Here is a 22676-nt window from a genome sequence, read left to right as displayed (position 1 = left end):
GCTTGCTCAAGTGGTGGAGTGCCAGACTTGAGCACAAAAATGAAGAACAACTAACTCCCTGACCCTGAGTTCAAGCCTCAGTACACACACACACACACACACACACACACACACACACAGCCAGAAGTGGACATGCAGTTCAAGTGGTAGAATGCCAGTGTTAAGCAAAAAAGAAAAGCAAGAGCATAGGGCCTGAGTTCAAACCCTGTTACTGGCACAAAAATAAATAAACACATGAATAAGGGTTCAGATAGTTTTTCGTAGTTTAAGGATTCATGTTGTCATTTTTATTATTTAGATAATCTATAAATGCTTAGACTTTTCAGAGAGGTGGTGGCTTTCAGTAAATTCATTCATATTCTCTCTCTCTCTCTCCCCTCTCTCTCTCTCTCTCTCTCTCTCACACACACACTCTCTCTCCTGGACCAGAGCAGCCAACCATCAAGGCATGAGTCCAAAGGGCATGAATTCTTAGGGCTTAGACCAGAGTGGGATGATGGGAAGGTATCTAATAATAAGAGGAAAGTGAGGGAAGGGAAATAGTGGTTTATAAATAACTAGACAAGGTATGAACATTTGTGGGGACAGACATGAGACATGGAGGGGCTTTAAGACATGAAGGGGTCAGGGTGAGTGAGATGAGCTCTGAGCATCCATTCCGCCATCTGTGAAATGACTGGGGTACCCTAGATTCAGGAGTGGGGCCTGGGTGGGAAGGGGAGAAATGGTACTTGGGGTCAGAGTAACTGAGCAATGAGATCCTAGCCCCCATTTGCCCCTTCTCTAAAAGAGGGTGGCCCTAGCTGGCGTCAGAGCTTCAGCCCCCCTGATAGGCCAATACTCTACAGGGTATTAAGCCTGTGTTTTGGGACCAGAGCCCTGGGGACTGCAAAGGCCGGTGGGCACCCACAGAGACAGGGCTATGTTTGGTCTCCAGGTTGATACTGTGGCTCGGTGGAGGTAAAATAGTCTTCCAGGAAAGACTGCAGATACTCGAAGGTGGGCCTCTCCTCTGGGTCCAGACGCCAGGTCTGTTCCATGACTTCGTATAAGGACACTGGGCAGCCTGGGGGGCAGGGCATGTGGTAGCCATGCTCCACCTGCTCCAACACTTCCCGGTTGCTCATGCCTGCGGGGTAAGATTGTGTTAATCCGGAGGCCTGGCCCCACCCCCAAAGAACAGTTTCAAGGAAGTCCTTCCCCTGCCAGCAACACACCTGGGTAGGGGACTCGACCCTTGCTGATGAGTTCCGTGAGCAGGATCCCATAGGACCACACATCTGACTTGATGGTGAATTTCCCATAGAGGGCGGCCTCTGGGGCTGTCCACTTGATGGGGAACTTGGTCCCTGGAAACATGGGAGATGGGAGAGGCAATTGGTGAGGGGGTCTGTTAGAACAGCTGGATTCATAGACTGGGACTTTAGGAATGAGCAAGTGACTCTGAGCAGAGAGATCTCTGGACACTGCAGAGAGGACAGGGTATCCTGCTAGGCCGCACAGTGTATACTATAGTGCAGTGCATTTTCTAAATATTATAAGATTTCTCCAACAATAACACTTAAGATGTATCTAGTGTTTACTATATCCCCCCCTTCTTCTAATGCTGGGACCAAACTCAGTACCTCCTATGCCCTAGGCAAGTGAGTTTCCATTAAGCCATAACCCCAAACCCAGGACTGCCTTATTTATTTACTTATTTAATTAATCAGCTAATTAGTTAATTCGTTTCTCTGCCAGTACTGGGGCTCAAACTCTTGCTTGACTTGTTTTGCTCAAGGCTGATGCCCTACCACTTCGGCTACAGTTTCACTTCTGGGCTTTTTGCTGGATATAAGAATCTTACAGACTTTTCTTCCTGGGATACCAGTCTCCTAAGTAGCTAGGATTACAGGCATGAACCACCAGGGCCAAGTACTGTTTTAGGTCATATAGATGCATCAACTCATTAAACTCTCTCCAAAAGCTCTTGGAGTAAATACTGTGTTTGACCTCATTTTGTTTTGCTTTGTTTTTGTCAGTCTGGGGCTTGAACTCAGGGCCTGGGCACTGACCCTGAGCCCAAGCTTCTTTTGCTCAAGGCTGGCACTCTACCACTTGAGCCACAGTGCCACTTCTGGCTTTTTCTGTTTATGTGATATTGAGGAATTGAACCCAGGGCTTCATGCATGCTAGGCAAGCACTCTACCACTAAGCCACATTCCCAGCCTGAATGACCTCATCTTACAGGGGTCGGGGGAGGCATTGAGTAAGCACTTTGCCTTGTCTACACAGCCAAGTAGCTGGGATTCATTCTGGGTCTTCCACACTGTTACACCCTGGTACCTCACACTGGAGAATTAGAGCAGTGCCCAGTACCTAGTAGGTATGTGGTAAGTATCTATGGACGTACTGTGTAAATATTTTCATTTTGCAGACCAGAAAATGTAGCTCACAGAAGTTGGGTAAGTCACTCACAACACAGGACTGGTAAATGGCTAAGCTAGGATTTGAACCCACCACTGGCTCTGACACACCTCAGGATAGTGATGACTGGGCTAAGAGTGGGGAAGAGCTTCTGAAGATGTGACCCACAGCAGCCCCTTGGCGCTTTGTAATCTGTAAAGTTAGGGTGAGGAAGGTCACCTTGTTGGGGGTTGTACTCCTCATCCTCAATGAGGCGAGCTAGCCCAAAGTCAGCGATCTTGCACACCAGCCATTCTCCAACCAGGATGTTAGCTGCCCTCAAGTCTCGGTGAATGTAGTTCATACGCTCCATGTAGGCCATGCCTTCAGCTACCTGGAGGCAGGAGAGGTTTAAGAGACATGGAGTTCCAACAGTAGTATAGCCTGTGTGAGGGGTGAGGGACCCCTTGAAAAGTCCACACTCCGGTTGGGGATGCCAAAGCTCGCTCAGAGAGTGACTATGCCTCTGGTCTCATAACTGATGTGGGCCAGCCACACTTCTAGGTGGTTGAGGGCACCGAGATTTGTGGGAGGACAAAAGGAGAGAAGTCTAGGAGATGAAGGCTGCTGGCTCAGTTTACCTGGGCTGCCATGTCCACCAATTGGGGCAGTTTCAACACCTGGCCCTCTTCATTCTTGAGGAATTCCAGCATGCTACCTGGGGAAGAAGAAGCTTGTAAATCAGCAGCGAGACTGCCTAGATTCCTAAGAGAACAGCCCTGTCTCCCCAGACTAACCTTGATCCTGTACCTGTAAGCTAACCTGGCCCGGTCTTGCCTTCCCACCTAGATCTGGCCCCCTCTCAGGATCCTGCCGGGATGTCCAACTCCTTTCTAATCTCACCCAGGCTCTGACCACATCTTTAGTTTTTGCCTGTGCCCCCTGGATATATACCAGGGGGTATTTGCCAAAGGGAATTTGCCAGAGACCCTCCCTCACCCCAGACCCTGCTTGAGTTTATGTAAGCTAATCAACCCAGCGTGCAGGCTCTGCCTCGCCCCAGGCCCCACCCCTCCCTGCCCCAGCTGTCCTGGCCCCGCCCCCCGCCCCAGCGGTCTTGGCTCCTCCTCTCTGTCCTGGCCCCGCCCCTCCCCTCTGTCTTGGCCCCGCCCCTCCCGATTCCTCCTAGTGTTGACACACTCCAGCCCCTCCCCTGGGCTCGGCCTATGGCTCATAAACCCTCCCCGGTGGCAGCCTTAATTCCCGCCCAATTCCACCTGCCCAGACCCCCGCCCTCACCGTGACACATGAACTCCGTGACGATGTAGATGGGCTCTTCCGACACCACAGCGTACAGCTGCACCAGTTTGTCATGTCGCAGCAGCTTCATGATCTGCGCCTCCTCCAGGAAGGCCTTCGGGGACATGGTGCCTGGCTTCAGCGTCTTCACCGCCACCTTGGTGCTACAGTTCCACGTGCCTGCCCGGCAGCCAGGGGCTCATCAAGCCCAGCCCCGCCTCCTCCCTCCCTTGCCCTGGCTCCCGGGACCCCCATACCCAGCCACACGTCCCCGAAGCAGCCGGTGCCCAGCCGGCGCTGGAGTATGATGGAGCTGCGGCTGATCTCCCAGGCGTCCTTGGCTAGGCCCAGCGTCTGAGGCTTCATGGTGGTGCAGGCTGCGGTGAGCAGGTAACACAGCCCGTCGTTTACCTCTGGGGGGTGATGGAGGGAGGGAGGTCATAGGTGGACTTTTGGCACATTCCTTTTAATCTAGCACTAGACCCTCGAGATCTAACTGGACCCTAGATGAGGTCACAGGGCAAGACGGAAGGTAATCAGCCTTCTTCGTGCGTGAGCGCGTTGGTGCTCAAGGCAAGGGGTAGTACCCAGGGGGAGAGAGGAGCCCTTTATGGTGTGTTTGTTTGCTGGTACTGGGGTCTGAACTCAGGGCCTCATGCTTGCTCCAAGGCTGCTCTACCGCTTGAGTCCACTTGAGTCATGCCTCCAGCCTAGCTTTTCTTTTCTATTTTTTTTTTTTTTTGTCAGGGGCTTGAACTCAAGGCCTGGGCACTGTCTTTAAGCTTCTTTTTTTTTGGTCTTTTCTTTTTTGGTACTGGGGATCGAACCCAGGACGTTGCGCTTGCCAGGTAAGCGCTTTGCCACTGAGCTACATCCCAGCCCTGTCTTTAAGCTTCTTTTGCTCAAGGCTAGAACTCCACCACTTGAGCCACAGAGTCACTTCCTTCTTCTTTTATGTGGTGCTGAGGAATTGAACCCAGGGCTTCATGCATCCTAAGTAAGCACTCTACCACTAAGCCACGTTCCCAGCCCTAGCTTTGCTTTTTCTTTCTTTCTTTCTTTTTTTTTGGTTGGTCCTGGGGTTTGAACTCTGGGCACTGTCCCTGGGCCCGTTTTGCTGAAGTCTAGGACTCTACCACTTGAGACTTGAGCCATAGCACCATTTCTGGCTTTTTCTGTGATTAACTGGAGTTATGAGTCTCACGGACCTTCCTGCCCTGGTTTCAAACCTAAATCTTCAGGTCTCAGCCTCCTGAGTAGCTAAGATTTTATTTTTTTTTTTGGGTCCGGTCATGGGGCCTGAACTCTGGGCCTGGGCGCTGTCCCTCAGCTCTTCAGCTCAAGGCTAGCACTCTACCACTTGAGCCACAGCGCCACTTCCGGCTTTTTTCTTATGTGGTGCTGAGGAATCAAACCCAGGGCCTCGAGCATGCAAGGCAAGTACTCTACCACTGAGCCACCTTCCCAGCCCGTAGCTAAGATTTTAAAAGTGAGACACTGATGCCCGGCTCCAGGCTAGCTTTTCTCTTGTTTATTTTGAGATGAAGTCTGCCCAGGATGGCTTTGAACCTTGATATTCAGCCACCTGAGTAGCTAGGAATCTCAGAGGATAAAGTAAGGTTCTGACAGGTGGAACAGGGATTGGGGGGTTAGAAGCAAAGCTGTAAACACAAGACCCCCTCTCCTCCCTCTCCCTCTCTCTTTCTCCTGCTCTTTCCCTCTCTCCCTCTCCTTCTCCCCCTTTCCTCTTTCTCTCTCTCCTCCCTCTCCTTCTCCCCCCCTCTCTCCCCATTTCCCTCTCTCTCTCTCTTTCCCCCCTCTTTTGTCAGTCCTGGGGCTTGAACTCAGGGCCTGGGCATTGTCCCTGAGCTTCTTTTGCTCAAAGCTAGCATTTAACCACTTGAGCCACAGTGCCAATTCCAGCTTTTTATGTTTATGTAGTACTGAGGAGCCAAACCCAGGGCTTCTCACATGCTAGGCAAACATTATACCACTAAGCCACATTCCCAGGCCAAGGCCCTCCCTTCCCTCCTTCCCTCCCAACCTCTCTTCTTCCCTCCCTCCCCCCTCTTTCTTTCTCTTCTTTTTTTCTTTTCTTTCTTTCTTTCTTTCTTTCTTTCTTTCTTTCTTTCTTTCTTTCTCTTCTTTTTCTCTTTTTGGTCAGTCATGAGGCTTGAACTCTGGACCTGAGTGCTGTCCCTGAGCTCTTCAGCTTAAGGCTAGCACTCTACCACTTGAGCCACAGTGCCACTTCTGGTTTTCTGGTGGTTTATTGGAAGTAAGAGTTTCACGGACTTTCCTGCCCGGGCTGGCTTTGAACGGTGATCCTCAGATCTCAGCCTCCTGAGTGGCTAGGATTATAGGTGTGAGCCACCGGTGCCCGGCTAGGCCCTCTCCTTTCTATGGATATCATCCTTGACCTAACTATTTAAGGTGGAACTAATCAACCCCACAGCCAGGTTATCCAGGGAGGCCCATACCTTCCTGCCCTGCTTCAGAATCATCTGCCTCCGATTTGATCTGGTGATGACCACCTCGCTCTCAGATCATGGCCACTGCTTCTTAATAGATCCTCATTCTGCCTCGCCACCTGGTATCCAAGGTCCACCCAACACTACGGTTTCTCACTAAAGTGCAGCCCAGCCCCTTCTACAGGCTCAGGCCTCCGAGCAAGAATTAAGCCCATTCCCCACCCAGACATTAGGAGGCGCTACTTGGCCATGAGTGGTTTCACACCCATGAAGGATCTCAGCATGGAAACCTCCTCCATCATTGGGTTGTAGTATTGGCCTGGCCACTCCTACTTCTGGGCTTTTGTCTACCCATGGCCATGCATCATTGCCTTGGCTCCCGCTTCCAAAGCACCAGCTCACCCATGTAGTGCCGCACCAGCTCCTGCACGGAATCGAACTGTGCCCTCGTGGTGATGTAGTAGCCACCCGTGTCCAGTTTGCGAATCTTGTAATGCTTTATGTGATCTCCTCTGGTCTGGTCCCAGTCACGGATGGACAGGGAGTAGGCACCTGAGAGGAAGGGTCACTTAGGAACTGCTCAACACCTTTCTACCCTGTTAGGGAACAGAAAGAGGCCCCAAAGGCTGGAGACTCTTAAGTTTGAGGTCCACATCTGTAGAACCCAGAGCAGCCCTAGCTCAGCCGGCCTAGCCCTGCCCCTCCACCTGATCCCCGTCTCTACTGACCAGAATGTCTGGGCTTCCGGGGTCAGTAACACTTAGTGCTGCACCCACCTTTGGTGGTCTCACTCTCCCGAATGAGAAAGGCGCCTTGCGGGTTGCCTGGTGAGAGCAGCTGCCTCTCTGCATCCTTCCTCCCGATCTTTCCAAAGTACCACCTGTTGGCAAGGAGAGGCAAGAGTCCAGTATGCTCCCTTAAACCCCAACTCCACCTCCTGAGCAGTCACGCCACAAGCCAAGACTCAATGTCCTCATCTATAAAATGGAGCTCATAGCCAGGCACTGGTGGCTCACGCTTGTAATCCTAGCTACTCAGGAGGCTGAGATCTGAGGACCGTGATTCAAAGCCAGCCCAGGCAGGAAAGTCCGTGAGACTCTTATCTCCAATAAACCACCAGAAAACCGGAAGTGGCGCTGTGACTCAAGTGGTAGAGTGCTGGCCATGAGCTGAAGAGCTGAGGGACAGCACCCAAGCCCGGAGTTCAAGCCCCATGACCAAAGGGGAAAAAATGGGGTTCATATACCTAGGCCTGAGGATCCCAGAAAATGGGAGCAGAAAATGTCTGACACAGTGGGTTGCCTAATAATGGTTAGGGGTCTCAAATTAAAATGGCTAAAAACCCAGGCATAGTGGTGCATGTCTGTAATTCCAGCACTCAGGAGTCTGAGGCAGGAAGACTGAGAGTTCAAGGCCAGCCTGGGCTACATAACTGAGACCCTGTGTCAAAAAATAACAACCAGAAAGATAGCTGTTGGACACCAGAGGCTCACCTCTTTAATCCTACTCAGGAAGTTGAGATCTGAGAGTTACAGTACAAAGCTAGCCTGTGCAGGAAAATCCATGAGACTCTTCTTGCCAATTAGCCAGAAAAGAAAAAAAGGCTGGAAATGGAGCTGTGGCTCAAGTGGTAGAGGGCTTGGCCTTGAGCGAAAAAGCTAAGGGAGACCACCAGGCCCTGAGTTCAACCCTCAGCCCTGGCATAAAAACAAATGCTCTAAGCCCGGCGCTGGTGGCTCACGCCTGTCATGTAATCCTAACTATTTAGGAGACTGAACTCTGAGGATCACAGTTCATAGCCAGCCTGTGCAGGAAAGTCTGTGTGAGACTCTTATCTCCAATTAACCACCAGGAAAAATGGAAGTGGAGCTGTGGCTCAAAGTGGTAGAGCGCTTGCCTTGAGCAAAAGAGCTCAGGGACAGCATCCAGGCCCTGAGTTCAAGCCCCGTGACCAACAAACAAAAAAAACCACATTCTTGAACCCAGTCACTAGTGAGCTCATCGCGGTGTCAGCCCATCTCTCAGCAGCCCTCTCCACGTACTCATTACAGATAAGGAGCTTTCAGCTGGGAAGGGGAAGTGACTTGCCTGTGAGTCTGGCTGACTGTTTCACCTGACCTTGTCAGCCACTCATCCTAGGCTTTGCCCCTCCACCCAGATCCCTCTCCCCCCCTTAGCCCCAAATTCCTTCCTGTGGCTTCCAGAGCGAGCTGTCTTGCTTCTCTTCCTCTCATTCTGCCTGTTCCAGCCCTGGCAGTGTCTGCCACTTTCCACCCACTCCCTCTCTCTCTCCCACGTGGGTGTTGTCCTGAGTCTCAATTTTAACCTCAGCCCCTACCCACTCCTTTTTTTTCCCCCCCTCTTGGCAATTCTTTCTGGGGTTGAATTGTAACCCTTTACCAACTGGGAAAGTCCATTGGCGGAGTTAGTGACTGCAGGTGCTATGGAAGGTTCATCTGATCATTAAATAGGACTGGGACCATTTGAGCTGAATTAAAAAGGAGCTTGGTTTTCCCATCAAGGGAGGTTAAAGTTTCAGTGGACTCTGACACAATCTGTCTTCACCTGGGTATGTGGCATAGTTTGGGGAAGAAGGGAAGACATTGAGAAGAATGTGAAGGACCAGTGCTCTGCCCACACCTATACCAGGACAAGTCAGGGTCAGCTGATCATTTCTCTGTATTCATTGAGTTCTCATAACCAGGTTGGGAGGTAGGAACTGTTCTCATGCTACTAAGCAGAAGAGGAATTTGAGCTTCTGAATAGTTAAGCATCTTCTGAGGCCATTGTGATACCCGAGTAGGACCCCAAGTTGTCTGTGCTGAGACCCAGCACTGTCCATCACGCCTCCTTTCCCTCAGCCACCTACCCATGAGCCTCCTGAGACTACGGGCTCACACTCTGCGTTCTGGACCCTGCCTGTTTCCCTCTGCTCCGGGGATCCCCACCCCACAAGCAGCTCCTCCCTTCCTCAGAGGACAGGTCCCACTGCCATCTTGCCATCTTGCCCTTGGCATCTACCCATCTATCTGTCCATCTGGCTGTCTTCTCACCTCGACTTCACTGAGAAATGCACTTCACACTCGGGTTCTACTTCCTCCCTGTCTCCCACTCTCGCAGGCTCTTCTGTCTTTCCTCTTTTCAACAAGGTCACCCCATTGTCAAGTCCAATGACAGCCTCTGACCCGCCCGCCCCTGTGGCCTGAAATTTCCTTTCACCTCTCTTCTCCTTGGCTCTTCTGTACTGGCTTGGCCTGGTTTTCCTGCCTTCTCCAATGTCTCTTCCTTTTGGGGAACCCAAGTTCCAATATTTCCCTGACAGTGCTACCTGGCAGGGCCACAGTGAAGAAATTAAAGAGCTTTAGTGTCAGGAGCAAGTATGCCTTCCTCTGGGTTAAAGCAGCGGTGCCATGGGCACCATTTGGTCTAAAGGCTGGCAGCCTCCTCTACCTAGGTATTCATCTCCACAAACCTCCATCCAGCAGGCCCACAAAACCCACGTGTCTCTACCTGCTCCCATGTCCCCCCACTATAGCATTTAGCACTGCTACCTACACCCCCAAACCCAACAGCAAATCAGTCACCAAATCCTGGGGAGTCCCTTCCTGCAAATTCTCTTCCATGTTTTGTATGTGTGTGTGCCAGTCTTGGGGCTTGAGCTCAGGGCCTGAGCACTGTCCCTGAGCCTTTTTGCTCAAGGCTGGTACTCTAACATTTGATTTTTTTGTGTGTGTGGGGGGGTCCGGTTGTGGGTCCTGAACTCTGGGCCTGGGCGCTGTCCCTCAGCTCTTCAGTTCAAGGCTAGCACTCTACCACTTGAGCCACAGCACCCCTTCTGGCTTTTTTCTTTTTGTTTATGTGGTGCTGAGGAATCGAACCCAGGGCTTCATGCATGCAAGGCAAGCGCTCTACCACTGAGCCACCTCCCCAGCCCCACTCTAACATTTGAGTTGGCTCAACTTCCAGCTTTTTGGTGGTCAGTTGTAGATAAGAGTCTCATGTATGCTCTGGGACTGTGGCATAGTGGTAAAGTGCTTGCCTAGCATGCATGAAGCCCTGGGTTCGATTCCTCAGTACCACATAAAGAAAAAGTCAGAAGTAGCACTGTGGCTCAAGTGGTAGAGCACTAGCTTTGAGCACGAAGAGGCTTGGAGACAGTGCCCAGGCCCTGAGTTCAAGCGGCAAAAAAGAAAGAAGGAAGGAAGGAAAGAAGGAAAAGGAAGGAAGGACAGAAAGAAAATCTGTAAACCCATGTGTCTATAATCCTAACTACTCAGATTTGAGAATTGCCGTTTGAAGTGAGGCCCAGTCAGAAAAGTCTCTGTGTAACTCTTATTTCTAATTAACCAGCAAAAATCCTGAAGTCAGTGTGGCACTGGGGCTCATGCTGTAATCCTAGCTACACAGGAGGCTGAGGCTGAGATCTGAGGATTGCAGTTCAAAGTCAGCCCAAACAGAAGATTCTTAGTTTGTTTTTGTTTTTTTAGGTCCAGGGGGTTGAACTCAGGGCCTGGGTGCTGTCTCTGAGGTTTTTATTTTTCTCAAGGCTAGCACTCCACACTTTGAGCCACAGCACCACTTCTGGTGTTTTAGTGGTCAATGGGAGATAAGAGTCTCATGGACTTTCCTGCCTGGGTTGGCTTCAAACCACAATCCTCAGGTCTCAGCTTCCCTGAGCCGAAGACTCTTATCTCCAATTAACCACCTGAAAACCAGAAGTAGATCTTTGGCTCAAAGTGGTAGAGTGCTAACCCTGAGCAAAAAAAAAAAAAAAAAAGCTCAGGGATGGCATTCAGGCTCTCAGTTCAAAGCCTAGGACAGACAAAAAAAAAAAAGTGGTTAATCGGAGGTAAGAGTCTCACGCACTTTTCTGCCTGAGCTGGCTATGAACAGTGATCCTCAGATCTCAGCCTCCTGGGTAGCTAGGATGCCACTGGCACCCAGCTGTTATTGACTCTTTTACTCCCTCCAGAACTTTACACATTGAAGGACAAGGAAGGAGGCAAGCTCAGCGTAAAGCAGTGACTTAGAAGTGGTCTTGGCATTTAGAACCCAGGGTCCTGTGGCTAGGGCGGGCCTCACCCCATCCTCCCCCATCCCCACTTACTCTTCTGCCTGGATGGAGTCCACGGGAGCCACGTAGTTGCTGGGAATGTAGCCACTGTTTCCAGAGCTGAGGGACCGAGCCTCCCACCAGTCTCCTTCACTGCAGGCACATAACGGGGGATGGGGGGTGAGTTAGACAGGGGCAGCTCAAGCCATGGGCACTCTGAGGCTAGCAGGCCACACCGAGGATGGCTAAGCCTGACCCTGCTAACCCTGACCTTGGACATCTAGCCTGGGGTGGGGGTGGGGGGGCTTTTGTCTGTTCGGTTCTTAAAGAAGGAATAGGGTTGAGAATGCCTGGGCTTCCTGGCTGCTTCCTCTTGCTCTTTGCTACCTGCTAGGCTGAGGTCTGGGGAGAAGCAGCAAATAGCTGATGAGGACATTTCTCCCCCACTGAAAACCCCAGAGGGCTATGCCTTTCCTCCTGGATGAAATCTAAACTCCTCAGTGCAGCTGAAAAACCTTCCAGGCTCTTCCCCACTCACCTCCATGGCTTCTACTCCTTCTGTATCTCATTCATTTCCTGCAGTGGGACCCAGGGCCTTGCTGTAGCACTGACTGAGCGACACTCCCAGCCCAGCCTCCATCCCTCACGGTCCATCCTCACAGACCATTTGTCAATATTCTCATCCTCTCTTTCTCTTTGGTCACTTCTTTGGCGATCTAGTCATTTTTCTTATCTCAGCCAAACCTCTCCTCGAGGAAGCCTGCCTGTCACCTCCTTTCTGGAGACGAGGCTTAGTGTTCCTTTTGTGCTCACAATTTCCCATCTCATGTAGCAATCAATCAAGCTGATTGTTGGTGTGTTGGTGCTATGAAGCCAGGCAAATGCTTTACCACTGAACTGTGGTCCTCACCCAAGGTTTATGTTGTCATGCAGAGGTGTCCCCAACTTGGCTGGAACTTTCTGAGGACGGGGACCAGGTGGGATGGGACTCTTTTCTGGGCCCTGCTCCCAGATCAGGCCACGCCTCAGTCACTTACTTGTTGTTCAGGATGTGGAACTTCTCGCCTTTGCTGAAGGTCAGGTCATCCTCTGTCCGGGCCTCATAGTCATATAAAGCCACAAACAGGGTCACACCGGCCCCTGCAGAGGCAGGGGTTACTCAGCAAGAGTGAGGGCACCAAGAGGGCTGCACCCCTAGGTTCCAGTTCCCCAGCCAGACACCATACCTTCCTGATGCTTCCTGCTTTGGGTTTCCCAGCTTGGCTCCCATGGATCTGAAGCATGGGGTTCCATGCCCTTCTCATGCCGGGGAGCCCCTAAGTTGCCTACCCCTCTTTCTCCTGCCCCTTTAAGAAGACTTTCCATTCGATACTTAAGAGGCCAGATGCTTCTTTTACCACCTGCATTGGCCAATGGGAGCCCTCTCAGGTGAGAACAGAGCTCCAGTCCCCTTAGACTGGGGTTCCAGGGTACAAGGGTACACAGTCCCTCAGCCTGTGCAAGTAGAGAGCAGGACTGTGGCGCCCACATCACTCTGGAAGTTTCTAAGGACAAATCCACTCTCCCTGTGCCCCACACTCTCTCCCAGGGCCCAAGCAACCCCTGCCTCCAGCCCTGTGGACCCACCTGAGATGCCCCTAATGGTGCTTCCGACGAGGGTGGCAGGGCTGGTGAGCTGGGGGGAGAAGTTGTTGTAGTTGGGGATGTGGGTGAAGGAGGACGCGGGCCGGGCCTGAGTGGGGTCAGGGCCATAGCGATCTGCAGCCCCGTAGCTCCTGAAGTCCCCCTCCAGGCCGACATCCTCCTTGGGTGCTGACTCTACCTTCTTGCAGAACACGCAGCCCATGCCAGGTACCCTGCTGCAGAATGAGAACATGCCTGACTCGAGGGCCTGTACCAGGGGTGCCATCCTGAGCACACATGCATTCACTCCAGGGCCTGGACTGGAGTAGCCCTCTAGTGAGGGATAAGGCGGGCAGGGCCACCCCTGAGCCTGCCTCCCAGCTGCCTTCCTAGGCTTACAGAGAGTATGTGCCTCCTCAGAGCTGGCCCCTGTGCCCGCTCAGGCTGGTGCTAACATCCTGATATTGCAGTGTTATTCGTTTGTTTGATTGATTGATTGGTGCTGATTCTGGGGCTTGAACTCAGGGCCTGGGCACTGTCCTTTAGCTTTTTTGCTCAAGGCTAGTGTTCTACTACTTGGACCACAGACACGCTTCAGGCTTTTTGGTGATTAATTTGATAAGAGTCTCATAAGCCAGGCACTGTAGCTCATGCCTGTAGTCTTAGCTACTCAAGAGGCTGAGGTCTGAGGACTGCAGTTTGAAGCCAGCCTGGGCAGGAAAGTCTGTGACTCTTATCTCCAATTAACCACCAGACATAACATCATAGTCCCCACTTCCTAAGGATGTGAACTTCTTTCTGACACTAGTCTGGTTCATGTCACCAGCAATAAACTCGTTTATCTTTTTTTTTGTTGTTGTTCATGGGGCTTGAACTCTGGGTTTGGGCTCTGTCCCTCAGCTTTTCAGCTCAAGGCTAGTGCTTTACCACTTGAGCCACAGCGCCACTTCCAGTTTTTTCTGCTTATGTGGTGCTGAGGAATCAAACCCAGGACCTCATGCATGCCAGACAAGCCCTCTTCCACTGAGCCACCTTCCCAGCCCCTCCTTTATCCTCTTTAAAAAGTGGTCTTAATCTTTGCTGGTCTTTGTTGCTGTAACAATACCAGCACACACCCATGCACACACACACACACATACTCAAAGAAGAAATTAATGTGTTTGCTTATATGTGTATATGTATACAGCTTTAGGGTGTGCACACACTGTCTGTATACAGAAGTATGTGCAGATATGTTTGGTTACATGCACACATCTGCAGAATTATGTGTGTGTGTGTGCATGTGCGTGTGCGTGCAGTCTGTGTGGGTAGGTGTGTCTGGTCTGTCTATGACTGTATGCGGTTCTGTGTGGAAGCACGTGTCCTCTGGGTATGTCTGTGTGTCTCTGTGTGCATGTTGGTCCGTGTATCCGCGTGGGTCTGTGTATGAATGTGCGAGCCAGCGCCGTAAGCCTGCACCTGGAGATTCCCTACAGAGGGAGATCAAGGCCATTTCCTGTCGTGGGTCCAGCCTCCGGCCTCTCAAGCTGCCTCATTCTGGCTCCCCCATCCGTTACCTAGCAACAGGGCCCTTGTAGGAGGAGGGGGCTGTGAGGCAGGCATTGTGGGGCACAGAAAGGCCACCCCACCCCATTTCCTGGCCCTGAAAGCCTCAGTCCTCCCTCACTTCCACTCACCCTGCGGGGATCTTACTCCTGGGTCAGTGGGGTTGCTGCATGGTCCTCAGGAGGGGCAGAAGACCTGAGGCGAGACAGGAGAACAGGGAAGATGAAGGCCTGCCAATGTTCCTGGCAGCCAACTGCCCAGCTCCTGCCCTCTTCAGAACGCCAGAGGCCTGGGCTCCACCAGCACGACTTCTGCCTTCGTTTCCCTTCCCACCACCCTGGCAACTCACACACCTACTCTTGTCCAGGACACACCACCCACACCAGCTGTCTCTCATTCTACCTGACACCAACCCATGAACACACACACACCAGCACACAGCCACACCACACACAACAGAAGCTTGCCAGCACACCACACACCCGCACAGCTGGAGAAAGATCCAAGCTCCGCTCTGCAATAGCGCACACACTTACACCTACACCTACTCGTACACTTCCACACTCAGAGTTTTCTGTTTAGGTCCAGGGCCTCAGCTTCTACTGCTGGAATCATATTCCCATCCTTTTTTGGTTTGGGGGTTTATATTTTTGCCTGAGGCAAATCTCAAACCAAGCTGCTCCTACTTATGCCTCCCAAGTAGCTGAAACCGCAGGTATGAACTCAGAGGCTTGTTAGTTGAGATGAGGTCTCATTAGCTTTTTACCTAAGCTAGCCTTAAATCACAATGCACCCAAATCCACTTCCTTAGTGGCTGGCATTATTGACGGGGCCCACCATGCCCAGCTTTAGATCCATCTCTTGCAGGAGATTCCTGTCAGCTCACTCGCAAGCCCCAGCTACTGTCTCCTAAAACCAAACCCTTTCCTAGCAGCCTGCCTCTGAGCCCAGTCTGGGTTGGGCAAAGCCTACAAGACCCAGGGTCACCTCTGGTGGCAGAATGCAAGTAAACACCTACCTCCAAAGCTTTGCTCCTATCCCCCACGGCAGAGAAAGGCCCAAGTCAGAAGTTGGGGGCCATCATAGTCTCCTGTGATGCTCGCCAGACCAACTAAGCCTTCCCTGACAGCTGAGTTCTCTGAGCAACCCAACAGTCAGCTCATTGAGCAAGGGGTCCCCACCTCTTCCCCCCCCCCATCAGAAATGCCACCATTGCAACACCCAGAGAGGAACTGGCTGGGGAGAAGGCTGGATTTCCTAAGATGTGAGAGCAATGAAGAATTGTAAGGTGGGGCCAACTCGGCAAACCCCAATTTCCCCCAGAGAGGCCCTTGAAGATCCTGGGGATAGGACCTGGAGGCCCTCCAACTTGCCTCTCTCGGTCCTGGGCCAGTTCCCCTGTGGAGATCCTCCTCTCTCCAGATCCTGTCCTTCTTACTAGCACACTCACTCACCTCTTCCAGGAAGCCTTCCTGGATTGAAAAGGTCTGGTAGCCCTTGGCTGCTTCTGTCATATCAGAGCCAGGACTGGCATCATTAGCCTCACCAGTCAGTCCCTGCTTAGCCGTCACTAGAACTGTCCCCCCATGTGTGTTAGAGCGGGAAGGGGTGACACCCATGTGGCAAACTGTGAAGCGGTCTGTGGTGAGAGGGCTCACCTAAAATAGCCCCTGTTTACTAGGCCTTGCAGACATCTTCACCCCAGAATCTTGGGGGGGGCGGGAACCAGTGTGTAAAGACCCCAACATGCCAGGATGGTTTGGAACCAGGGGAGAAAAAGGCGGTGGGGACGCAGACCCCAGGAAGGAGCTGCGAAGCTTCAGGGAAGGTAAAGGGGAGAGGAGCTTGCATGGAAGCAAGGGTTACAAGGCGAGAGGAAAACTCTAAGCTATCTCAGGAAGACCAGCACACCCCGAACTAGCTCTGAGCTAACCCCCAGATCTGCGCTTGCCACCTCACATGCTCTAGGGTATATGAATGGTCTGAGAGACACGTAGCAAGCCACGCAGACAGACGCAAACTGACCCTCTGCGAAGGGACCCACAGGGACCCACCTCCGGCCCTGTGCGCACGCGGCCTCTCCCTGTAGCCCCTCTATGTGCTATTGCTGCACTCGGCCCTTTGTCTGGTCCACCTTGTTTTATACAAAAGCCGTAATTTAAAAGCATTGTAATAGCTGGCCGGCCCATGCCTATAATCCTGGCTACTCAAGAGGCCAAGATCTAAGGATCAAAATTTGAAGCCAGGAGCTGGGAAGGTGACTCAGTGGTAGAGCGCTTGCCTTGCATGCATGAGGGCCTGGGTTCGATTCCTCAGCACCACATAAGCAAAATGAAAAAAGCCAGAAGTGGTGCTGTGGCTCAAATGGTAGAGTGCTAGCCTTGAGCTGAAGAGCTGAGGGACAGCGCCCAGGCCCAGAGTTCAGGCCCCACAACCGGACCCTCCCCCCAAAAAAAAAATCCATCCAAAATTTGAAGCCAGCCTAGCCTAGGCAGGCAAATCCATGAGACTCTTATCTCCACAAGCTGGAAGTGGATGTGTGATCCAAGTGGTAAAGTGCCAGCCTTGAGCAAAGAAGACAAGCAAGAGCCAAGGACCCTGGATCAAGCCCTAGTACCGATGTATGCACACACACACACACACACACATCCACCCACACACACATCCCCCCCCCACACATCCACACACACACACATCCACACACACACACATACACACACACACACACACACACACACAAGCATATTAATGAGGCAGCTAAGGCCCAGAGAGGCTTAGAAACTTGCTCCAAGTCCCACAGGTGATGTATGTAGCCTGGCACTGAGCCCAGAATCTGAGATGTCTGCACGGTCTGTTATAGACATGGACAGTTGCTCTGGCGAATGCATAGCCCCTAGTGGGTCACAGATACACAAGGCGCTCCCTTGAGATGGAGCTGCACCCCCTCCACACACACCTCCACGAGAGTTCTCCTGTACAGAACACAGACTTCCAGAACTCTGGGGTCCCCACATAGCCACAGTGCTGCCCCTTCCAATAACAGCCAAGTGCTCATCGCCACAACAGAGCTCTATCAGCCTCAGGGGAGCTCCAGAGTCTGCAGGCCTAGTGTGGGGGTTGGGTGGGAGACGCTGAGCTATGGGCTGGCAGTGTGACCAGCAGGCAGATCTCAGGCTTGATCAACCTGCAGGCTTGAGAAGACAAAGGCCCCAGAGGGCCCTGACAGTATTCAGAGACGCTCAGAGAGAGGGTACGACACAGGGTGACCCTCCCCCACCATGGTGTCTACATGGCCCTAGACAAGGAAGGGCCACATTACATGCCACCGATCATCAGAGGACAAACAAGAAAGCTAGACCAAGGCAGACACTGAGAGGTGCAGACGCTGAGAAAGAGACTGGCAAAGGCAGAGAAATAGAGAAGCAGCATGGTGTGTCAAGAGACTGGTGCTCAGAAAATTAAAGCAGAACCAAAACACCAAAGCCCTCATTTGCAGCTTTTGCTGATTTCCGTGATATAAATATTCCCATCATGGCTGATTTAATACCCACCTGAATTCCCGAACCAATGTCCCTGAGCCAGTGCCAGCTGGAGAAAGCAAGACAGGCAGAGACTGAAGTGCAAGGGAAAGAAGAGCAACAAAAACTGGGTGTGGTGGTGAATGGCTGTAATTCCAGCACTCAGGAGGCAGAGGCAGGAGGACCATGGTTCAAGGCCAGCCTGAACTACATAGTAAGACCCTGCCTCAAAACAAAACCAAGTACTGAGATTTAGCTCATTTAGCTTGTCCAACTATGCAAGGCCCTGGACTTGAGGGTTCAATCCTCAGCACAACAAAATAAAAATAAAAACCAGGGGGGAAAAAGGCAGAGATAAAGAGTCAGAGTCAGCTGGGCACTTGTGGCTCATGCCAGTAATCCTAGCTGCTCAGGAGGCTGAGATCTGAGGACTGAGGTTCAAAGCCAGGCTAGACAAGAAAGTCCATGAGACTCTTACCTTGAATTAACCACCAGAAAACAGGAAGTAGCTCTGTGGCTGGAAGTGGTAGAGCACTAGCTTTGAGCAAAAAAAGCTCAAAGAGGGCCCAGGCCCTCAGTTCAAGCCCCATGACTAAGGGGGAAAAAAAAAAGGAGTCTGAGTCAGAGACAGAGAACTAAAAAGACCAAGAGAAAACAAGAGAGAGAGAAAGAGAAGGAGGGAGGGAGGGAAAAAGAGAGAATATACAGGCTGGAAATTCAGTTTATGCATTTCATGAAACTAGCCCCCAAGACTCTGTCCTTCCTTTGCTCAGATCTTAAAGTGTTGGACCAATTGTCTCAGAAACCACTGGATTTCCTAGAAGTCTGGGTAGCCATCACAATTACCAAAAATGTCCTGATTTATTCAACATTTATACATTGGCTAGATTCATGCCAGTGAATTTCTCTGTGTGATCTCACTAAGTAGCTTTCTGGGGTAGGTCTTATTATTTGTAGATTTTATTTTTAACCCTTATTATATGGATGAGAAAAAAATGAGGCCCAGAGTTCAGACCAAATATTAACCAGAGTCTGTATTCTGGTCAGGCACTGGTGGCTCACACCTGTAAATCTAGCTACTCAAGAGGCTGAGATCTGATGATCGAGGTTCAAAGCTAGCCTGGGAAGGAAAGTCTGTGAGACTTTTATTTCTAATTAACCACCAAGAATCCAGAAGTGCAGACCCCATGTTTAAGTCCCAGGACTGGCACACGTGCACACACACACACACTATTGTTTTGAGTAAGGGAATCAAAAGCACAATGTCAATCTGGCTCCAAGGCCCACTCTCAGCACTGTTCTATTTTGCAGCACTAGTAGGAGCAATAATATGTGTCTCTTTATGAGGGCCCACTGTGTGCTAGACACAGTGCTACACGCTCTAAATCCTAAATTATAGCCCAGAAACAGCAATCTGTCCTGTCTGTCTTTTCTCAGAGGCAGTGAACTTGGCTGCCTGATAAACACTGGAAAGAAAGGCTATCCACCAGCATTGTAAACACTGCAGGGACTTATGTCTGTTTATCAGTGTCTTTGTGTGTGTGTGTGTGTGTGCTGGTGATTGAACCCAGGATCTTGTACATGCTAAGCACGTACTCTACCACTAAGCTACACCCTCAGTCCTAAATAAATCTCTCGAACATCTGGTTGATAGGAATAAGCTCCCAGAGACCCACCAGGGTTCAAATCAGGTTACAGGTATGTGAGCTGTGTGAGATCTAACCCTGGACCACAATATTTTCGGATTTAACATCTACCCAGTGTGGCCCTCCCTAGCTCTGTTCTTTCATTTTTATTTTGTCTTTCAGACAGGGTTTTTGCTCTATAGTCCAGGGTGGCTGGAAGCCTGGGATCCTCCTGTTTCAGCCTCCCAAGTGCTGGAATTCCAAGCATGCACCAGCACATCTGGCTTCCCAGCTCTGTCCTTCAACATCTCTGGTCTGGTGAGTGACAAGCCGATGCTTTATCTCTGAGCCTCAGTGTTCTCTTCTGTACCTTCTGTGCAGAACAGCTGTGACAGCTTCATGAGATCCAACTCCTGCTCAGTGTGCTTTGGCCATGTAAGGCAGAGAGCCACCAGAGGCAGAGTCACAAGGCCCCAAGGGACATTACTCAGGCCACTTATCTGCCTCCTGGGTAGCAGGAGGAGTGACCACCTGAGGCCACACACACCTTGAGGCAGAAGATTCCAAGCCAGGATTCAGGTCCAGAATTCTGTTCCTGGCATTGGGCTGTGTTCTCCAAAGCCTACGCAGCATTTGGACATTCACCCCAACTGGTGAGAATCATTCTTTCTACCCAGCCCCTGGCCATCTGCACCTGTCTTATGACAGCTGGGTACCCAGCAAGGAACAGACTTTCACTCATAATTCCCTGCTCCTATCTCCCCACACCGCCAGGACCTAGGAGCCCCAGACCCAGCTATTGCTTCCCCTGGACTCCACGTGCCAAGGTTATGTTCAAGCTTAGATTCAGACACAGAATGTCTTGTCCACCCCAGCTCCTAGCAAGCATCTAGAGGATCTAAAGACAGATCTAGGTTCAAATTCTTCCCTTGCCTGATGAGTAGTAGCTTGACCTTGCACAAGTCAGTTCATCCCTCTGAGGTTCCAGTTCTTTGCCTGTGAACGACAGGAATGCAAATCTTCCCTGCAGACTGCTCCTGAGCATCAACTGAGAAGGGCCCAGAAAGCAACAGGCACACAGTAGGTGCTCAGAGAACTTTCACTTCCCTCTGTTCTGAGCGAAGAAGGGAGGGAGGACAGGGAAGGGGGCGGGGCTTGTGAAGAAAGAGAAGTTCTCAGACTAGGCGAGAGGGCTTAGGCTGTCTGGGGATTTCACCAAAAGGGAACTGGGACTTTGGGCAGTGGCTGGAAACCACCGGCCTGCAAGACTTCCGGCTTCTCCCCAGTGCTCCGGGCTGGACAGGAGGGGTGGGGGTGGGGGGCTGGGCTGGAGGGGCAGGAAATAAAGTTAAGGTCTGCAGGCATACACTGCCCCCACCCCCTTTTCTTATCCTAAGCCTGGACTGCTAGCGCCAGTCCCTGCCCATGGCCTTTGAGTCACTCTTTAGGACTGTAGGGCCACACTGAGCTAAGAGCTATAATCTCTTGCTGGAGGCCTCTTCAATCCCACACCAGCTTTTCTTGAGGCTTTGAAATCCAATCTACCTGACCACCCAGGGGCTAAGAAGACATAACTCCACACATAGACCACCAGCTCCTGGTGAGTTCACCTCTGTCTCTCTCTCTTTCATACACACATATACACACACATACTCATGTACTCAAGCATGCAATATTAACTATGCATTCCACATAATCGTGAGGGTATTAGCTGATACTTTTTTTTCCCACTTTATGTAAGTGGCTTTCTATCTGTCCCTGAAAACCCACCCACTAGTCTCTAAAATGAAGGTCTTAGGCCAAGTGCTGTTGGCTCATGCCTGTAATCTTAGCTATTCAGAAGGCTGAGATCTGAGGAGCACAGTTCAAGCCAACCCAGGCAGGAATCTATGAGACTCCAGCTAACCACCAAAATGTGGTAGAGCACTAGCCCTGAGTGAAAAAGCTCAGGGACAGAGCCCAGTGCCTGAGTTCAAGCCCCAGGGGAGGGGAAAAAAATAGTATCTTTATGTCCACCTGATCTGAGGCCCTAGATCTTCAGGCGAGGGAAACGATTCTATGGCATGATCAGACACAAATTCCCCTCCGAGGTCCTTGGGGATAGGATGAAGGGATTTTTGTCATCCACTTTGGGCCAGGCCAGTTTCCTGTGTATGGAAAGGGCTCTGATTCCTTCCTTTTCCAGCCTGGGATCCCCTACCCAACCTGCCATGGTCTGCCACATGGTCTGGCCATTTCCTTTGCCAGCTCAGCTTCAAGGGGTTGCAAAACACAATCCCCTCCCCCCCAATCAATCCCAAATTCATTCAGTCCAAGCCCAAACTACACTCACAACTTCACCCCACTGGGAGAAAGAAGACATGGCAATAAACTTCTGAGCCTTTCCCAAGCTCTTTTTGCTCTTCCCCAATCCCATCTTCAGAGCGTCACATGACCTTGGCCAGGAAGGAGGTGGAGTCTGGGGTCTTGGCTCTGAGTACCTCTGTGGCAATCAAGGTGGGCATCCAGCCCCATACTAACTCTCAAACCTCCACCGTCCCATCTGTGAAGATGGAAGGAAGCCAAGAAGATCCCTGACCGATTACATGCCTGAGCAATGGCCAGCTGGGTGTGGCATCCACCACAGGGTAAGGGACAGATCGGAATCCTGCTCATCTCCCAGAATGGACTCTCAATAGATCCACATATATTTTATGTATTTATTTATTTATTTTGGTCAGGCATGGGACTTGAACTGTCCTTGAGCTCTTCAGCTCAAGGCTAGCACTCTACCACTTGAGCCCCAGTGCCACTTCCAGCTTTCTAGTAGTTAAATGGAGATAAGAGCCTCACAGACTTTCCTGCCTGGGCTGGCTTTGAACCGTGATCCTCAGATCTCAGCCTCCGGAGTAGCTAGGATTACAGGTGTGAGCCGTGTTGGGGGTGGGGAACGGACGGGTTCGGGGAGGGGGGGGGTTCCCCTTCTTGTTTTGATCGTCTGGATCAAGGTAATTCAGAACTCCAGCAATGCCGGTTTCCATGAATTGCACGGGTGAGGGATTAATTCTCCCATCGTTCAAGCTGGGGGGGGGGGTAGGGGAGGGAGGGGGAAGAAAACCCAGAGAAGCCCGGAAACTTGAAGGCAGTCACACAGCAATGAACCGGGACGCACCCGGCC

At 51.4% G+C, this 22676-nt stretch overlaps 1 protein-coding gene across 9 annotated transcripts in view; it reads right to left on the bottom strand.

Moving 5' to 3' along the window:
- Nucleotides 1-245: 245 nt before the first annotated feature.
- The window catches only part of Fgr (FGR proto-oncogene, Src family tyrosine kinase), a 23353-nt gene continuing 922 nt past the window's right edge, over nt 246-22676 (bottom strand). Inside the window, exons 1-14 of one of the 9 annotated variants that reach the window (XM_013034606.1) lie at nt 21536-21584; nt 14508-14571; nt 12835-13067; nt 12246-12348; nt 11263-11361; nt 6932-7035; nt 6558-6707; nt 3942-4097; nt 3685-3864; nt 3027-3103; nt 2626-2779; nt 1218-1349; nt 413-1129; nt 246-377 (exon numbers count right to left, since the gene is read on the bottom strand). In XM_013034606.1, the coding sequence (XP_012890060.1) occupies nt 921-1129; nt 1218-1349; nt 2626-2779; nt 3027-3103; nt 3685-3864; nt 3942-4097; nt 6558-6707; nt 6932-7035; nt 11263-11361; nt 12246-12348; nt 12835-13054 (1584 nt within the window). In that variant the 5' untranslated portion in view covers nt 13055-13067; nt 14508-14571; nt 21536-21584 and the 3' untranslated portion in view covers nt 246-377; nt 413-920. Of the gene's footprint in view, nt 378-412; nt 1130-1217; nt 1350-2625; nt 2780-3026; nt 3104-3684; nt 3865-3941; nt 4098-6557; nt 6708-6931; nt 7036-11262; nt 11362-12245; nt 12349-12834; nt 13068-14507; nt 14572-15394; nt 15499-15749; nt 15958-21535; nt 21585-22676 lie in introns of those variants that run through there. The other 8 variants (XM_013034585.1, XM_013034630.1, XM_013034598.1 and 5 more) reach the window with 8 other exon arrangements.

The sequence above is a fragment of the Dipodomys ordii genome, unplaced genomic scaffold (genome assembly GCF_000151885.1).
Source record: "Dipodomys ordii isolate 6190 unplaced genomic scaffold, Dord_2.0 Scaffold6, whole genome shotgun sequence".
Lineage (NCBI taxonomy): Eukaryota > Metazoa > Chordata > Mammalia > Rodentia > Heteromyidae > Dipodomys > Dipodomys ordii.
This window is presented reverse-complemented; position numbering and strand designations above follow the sequence as displayed.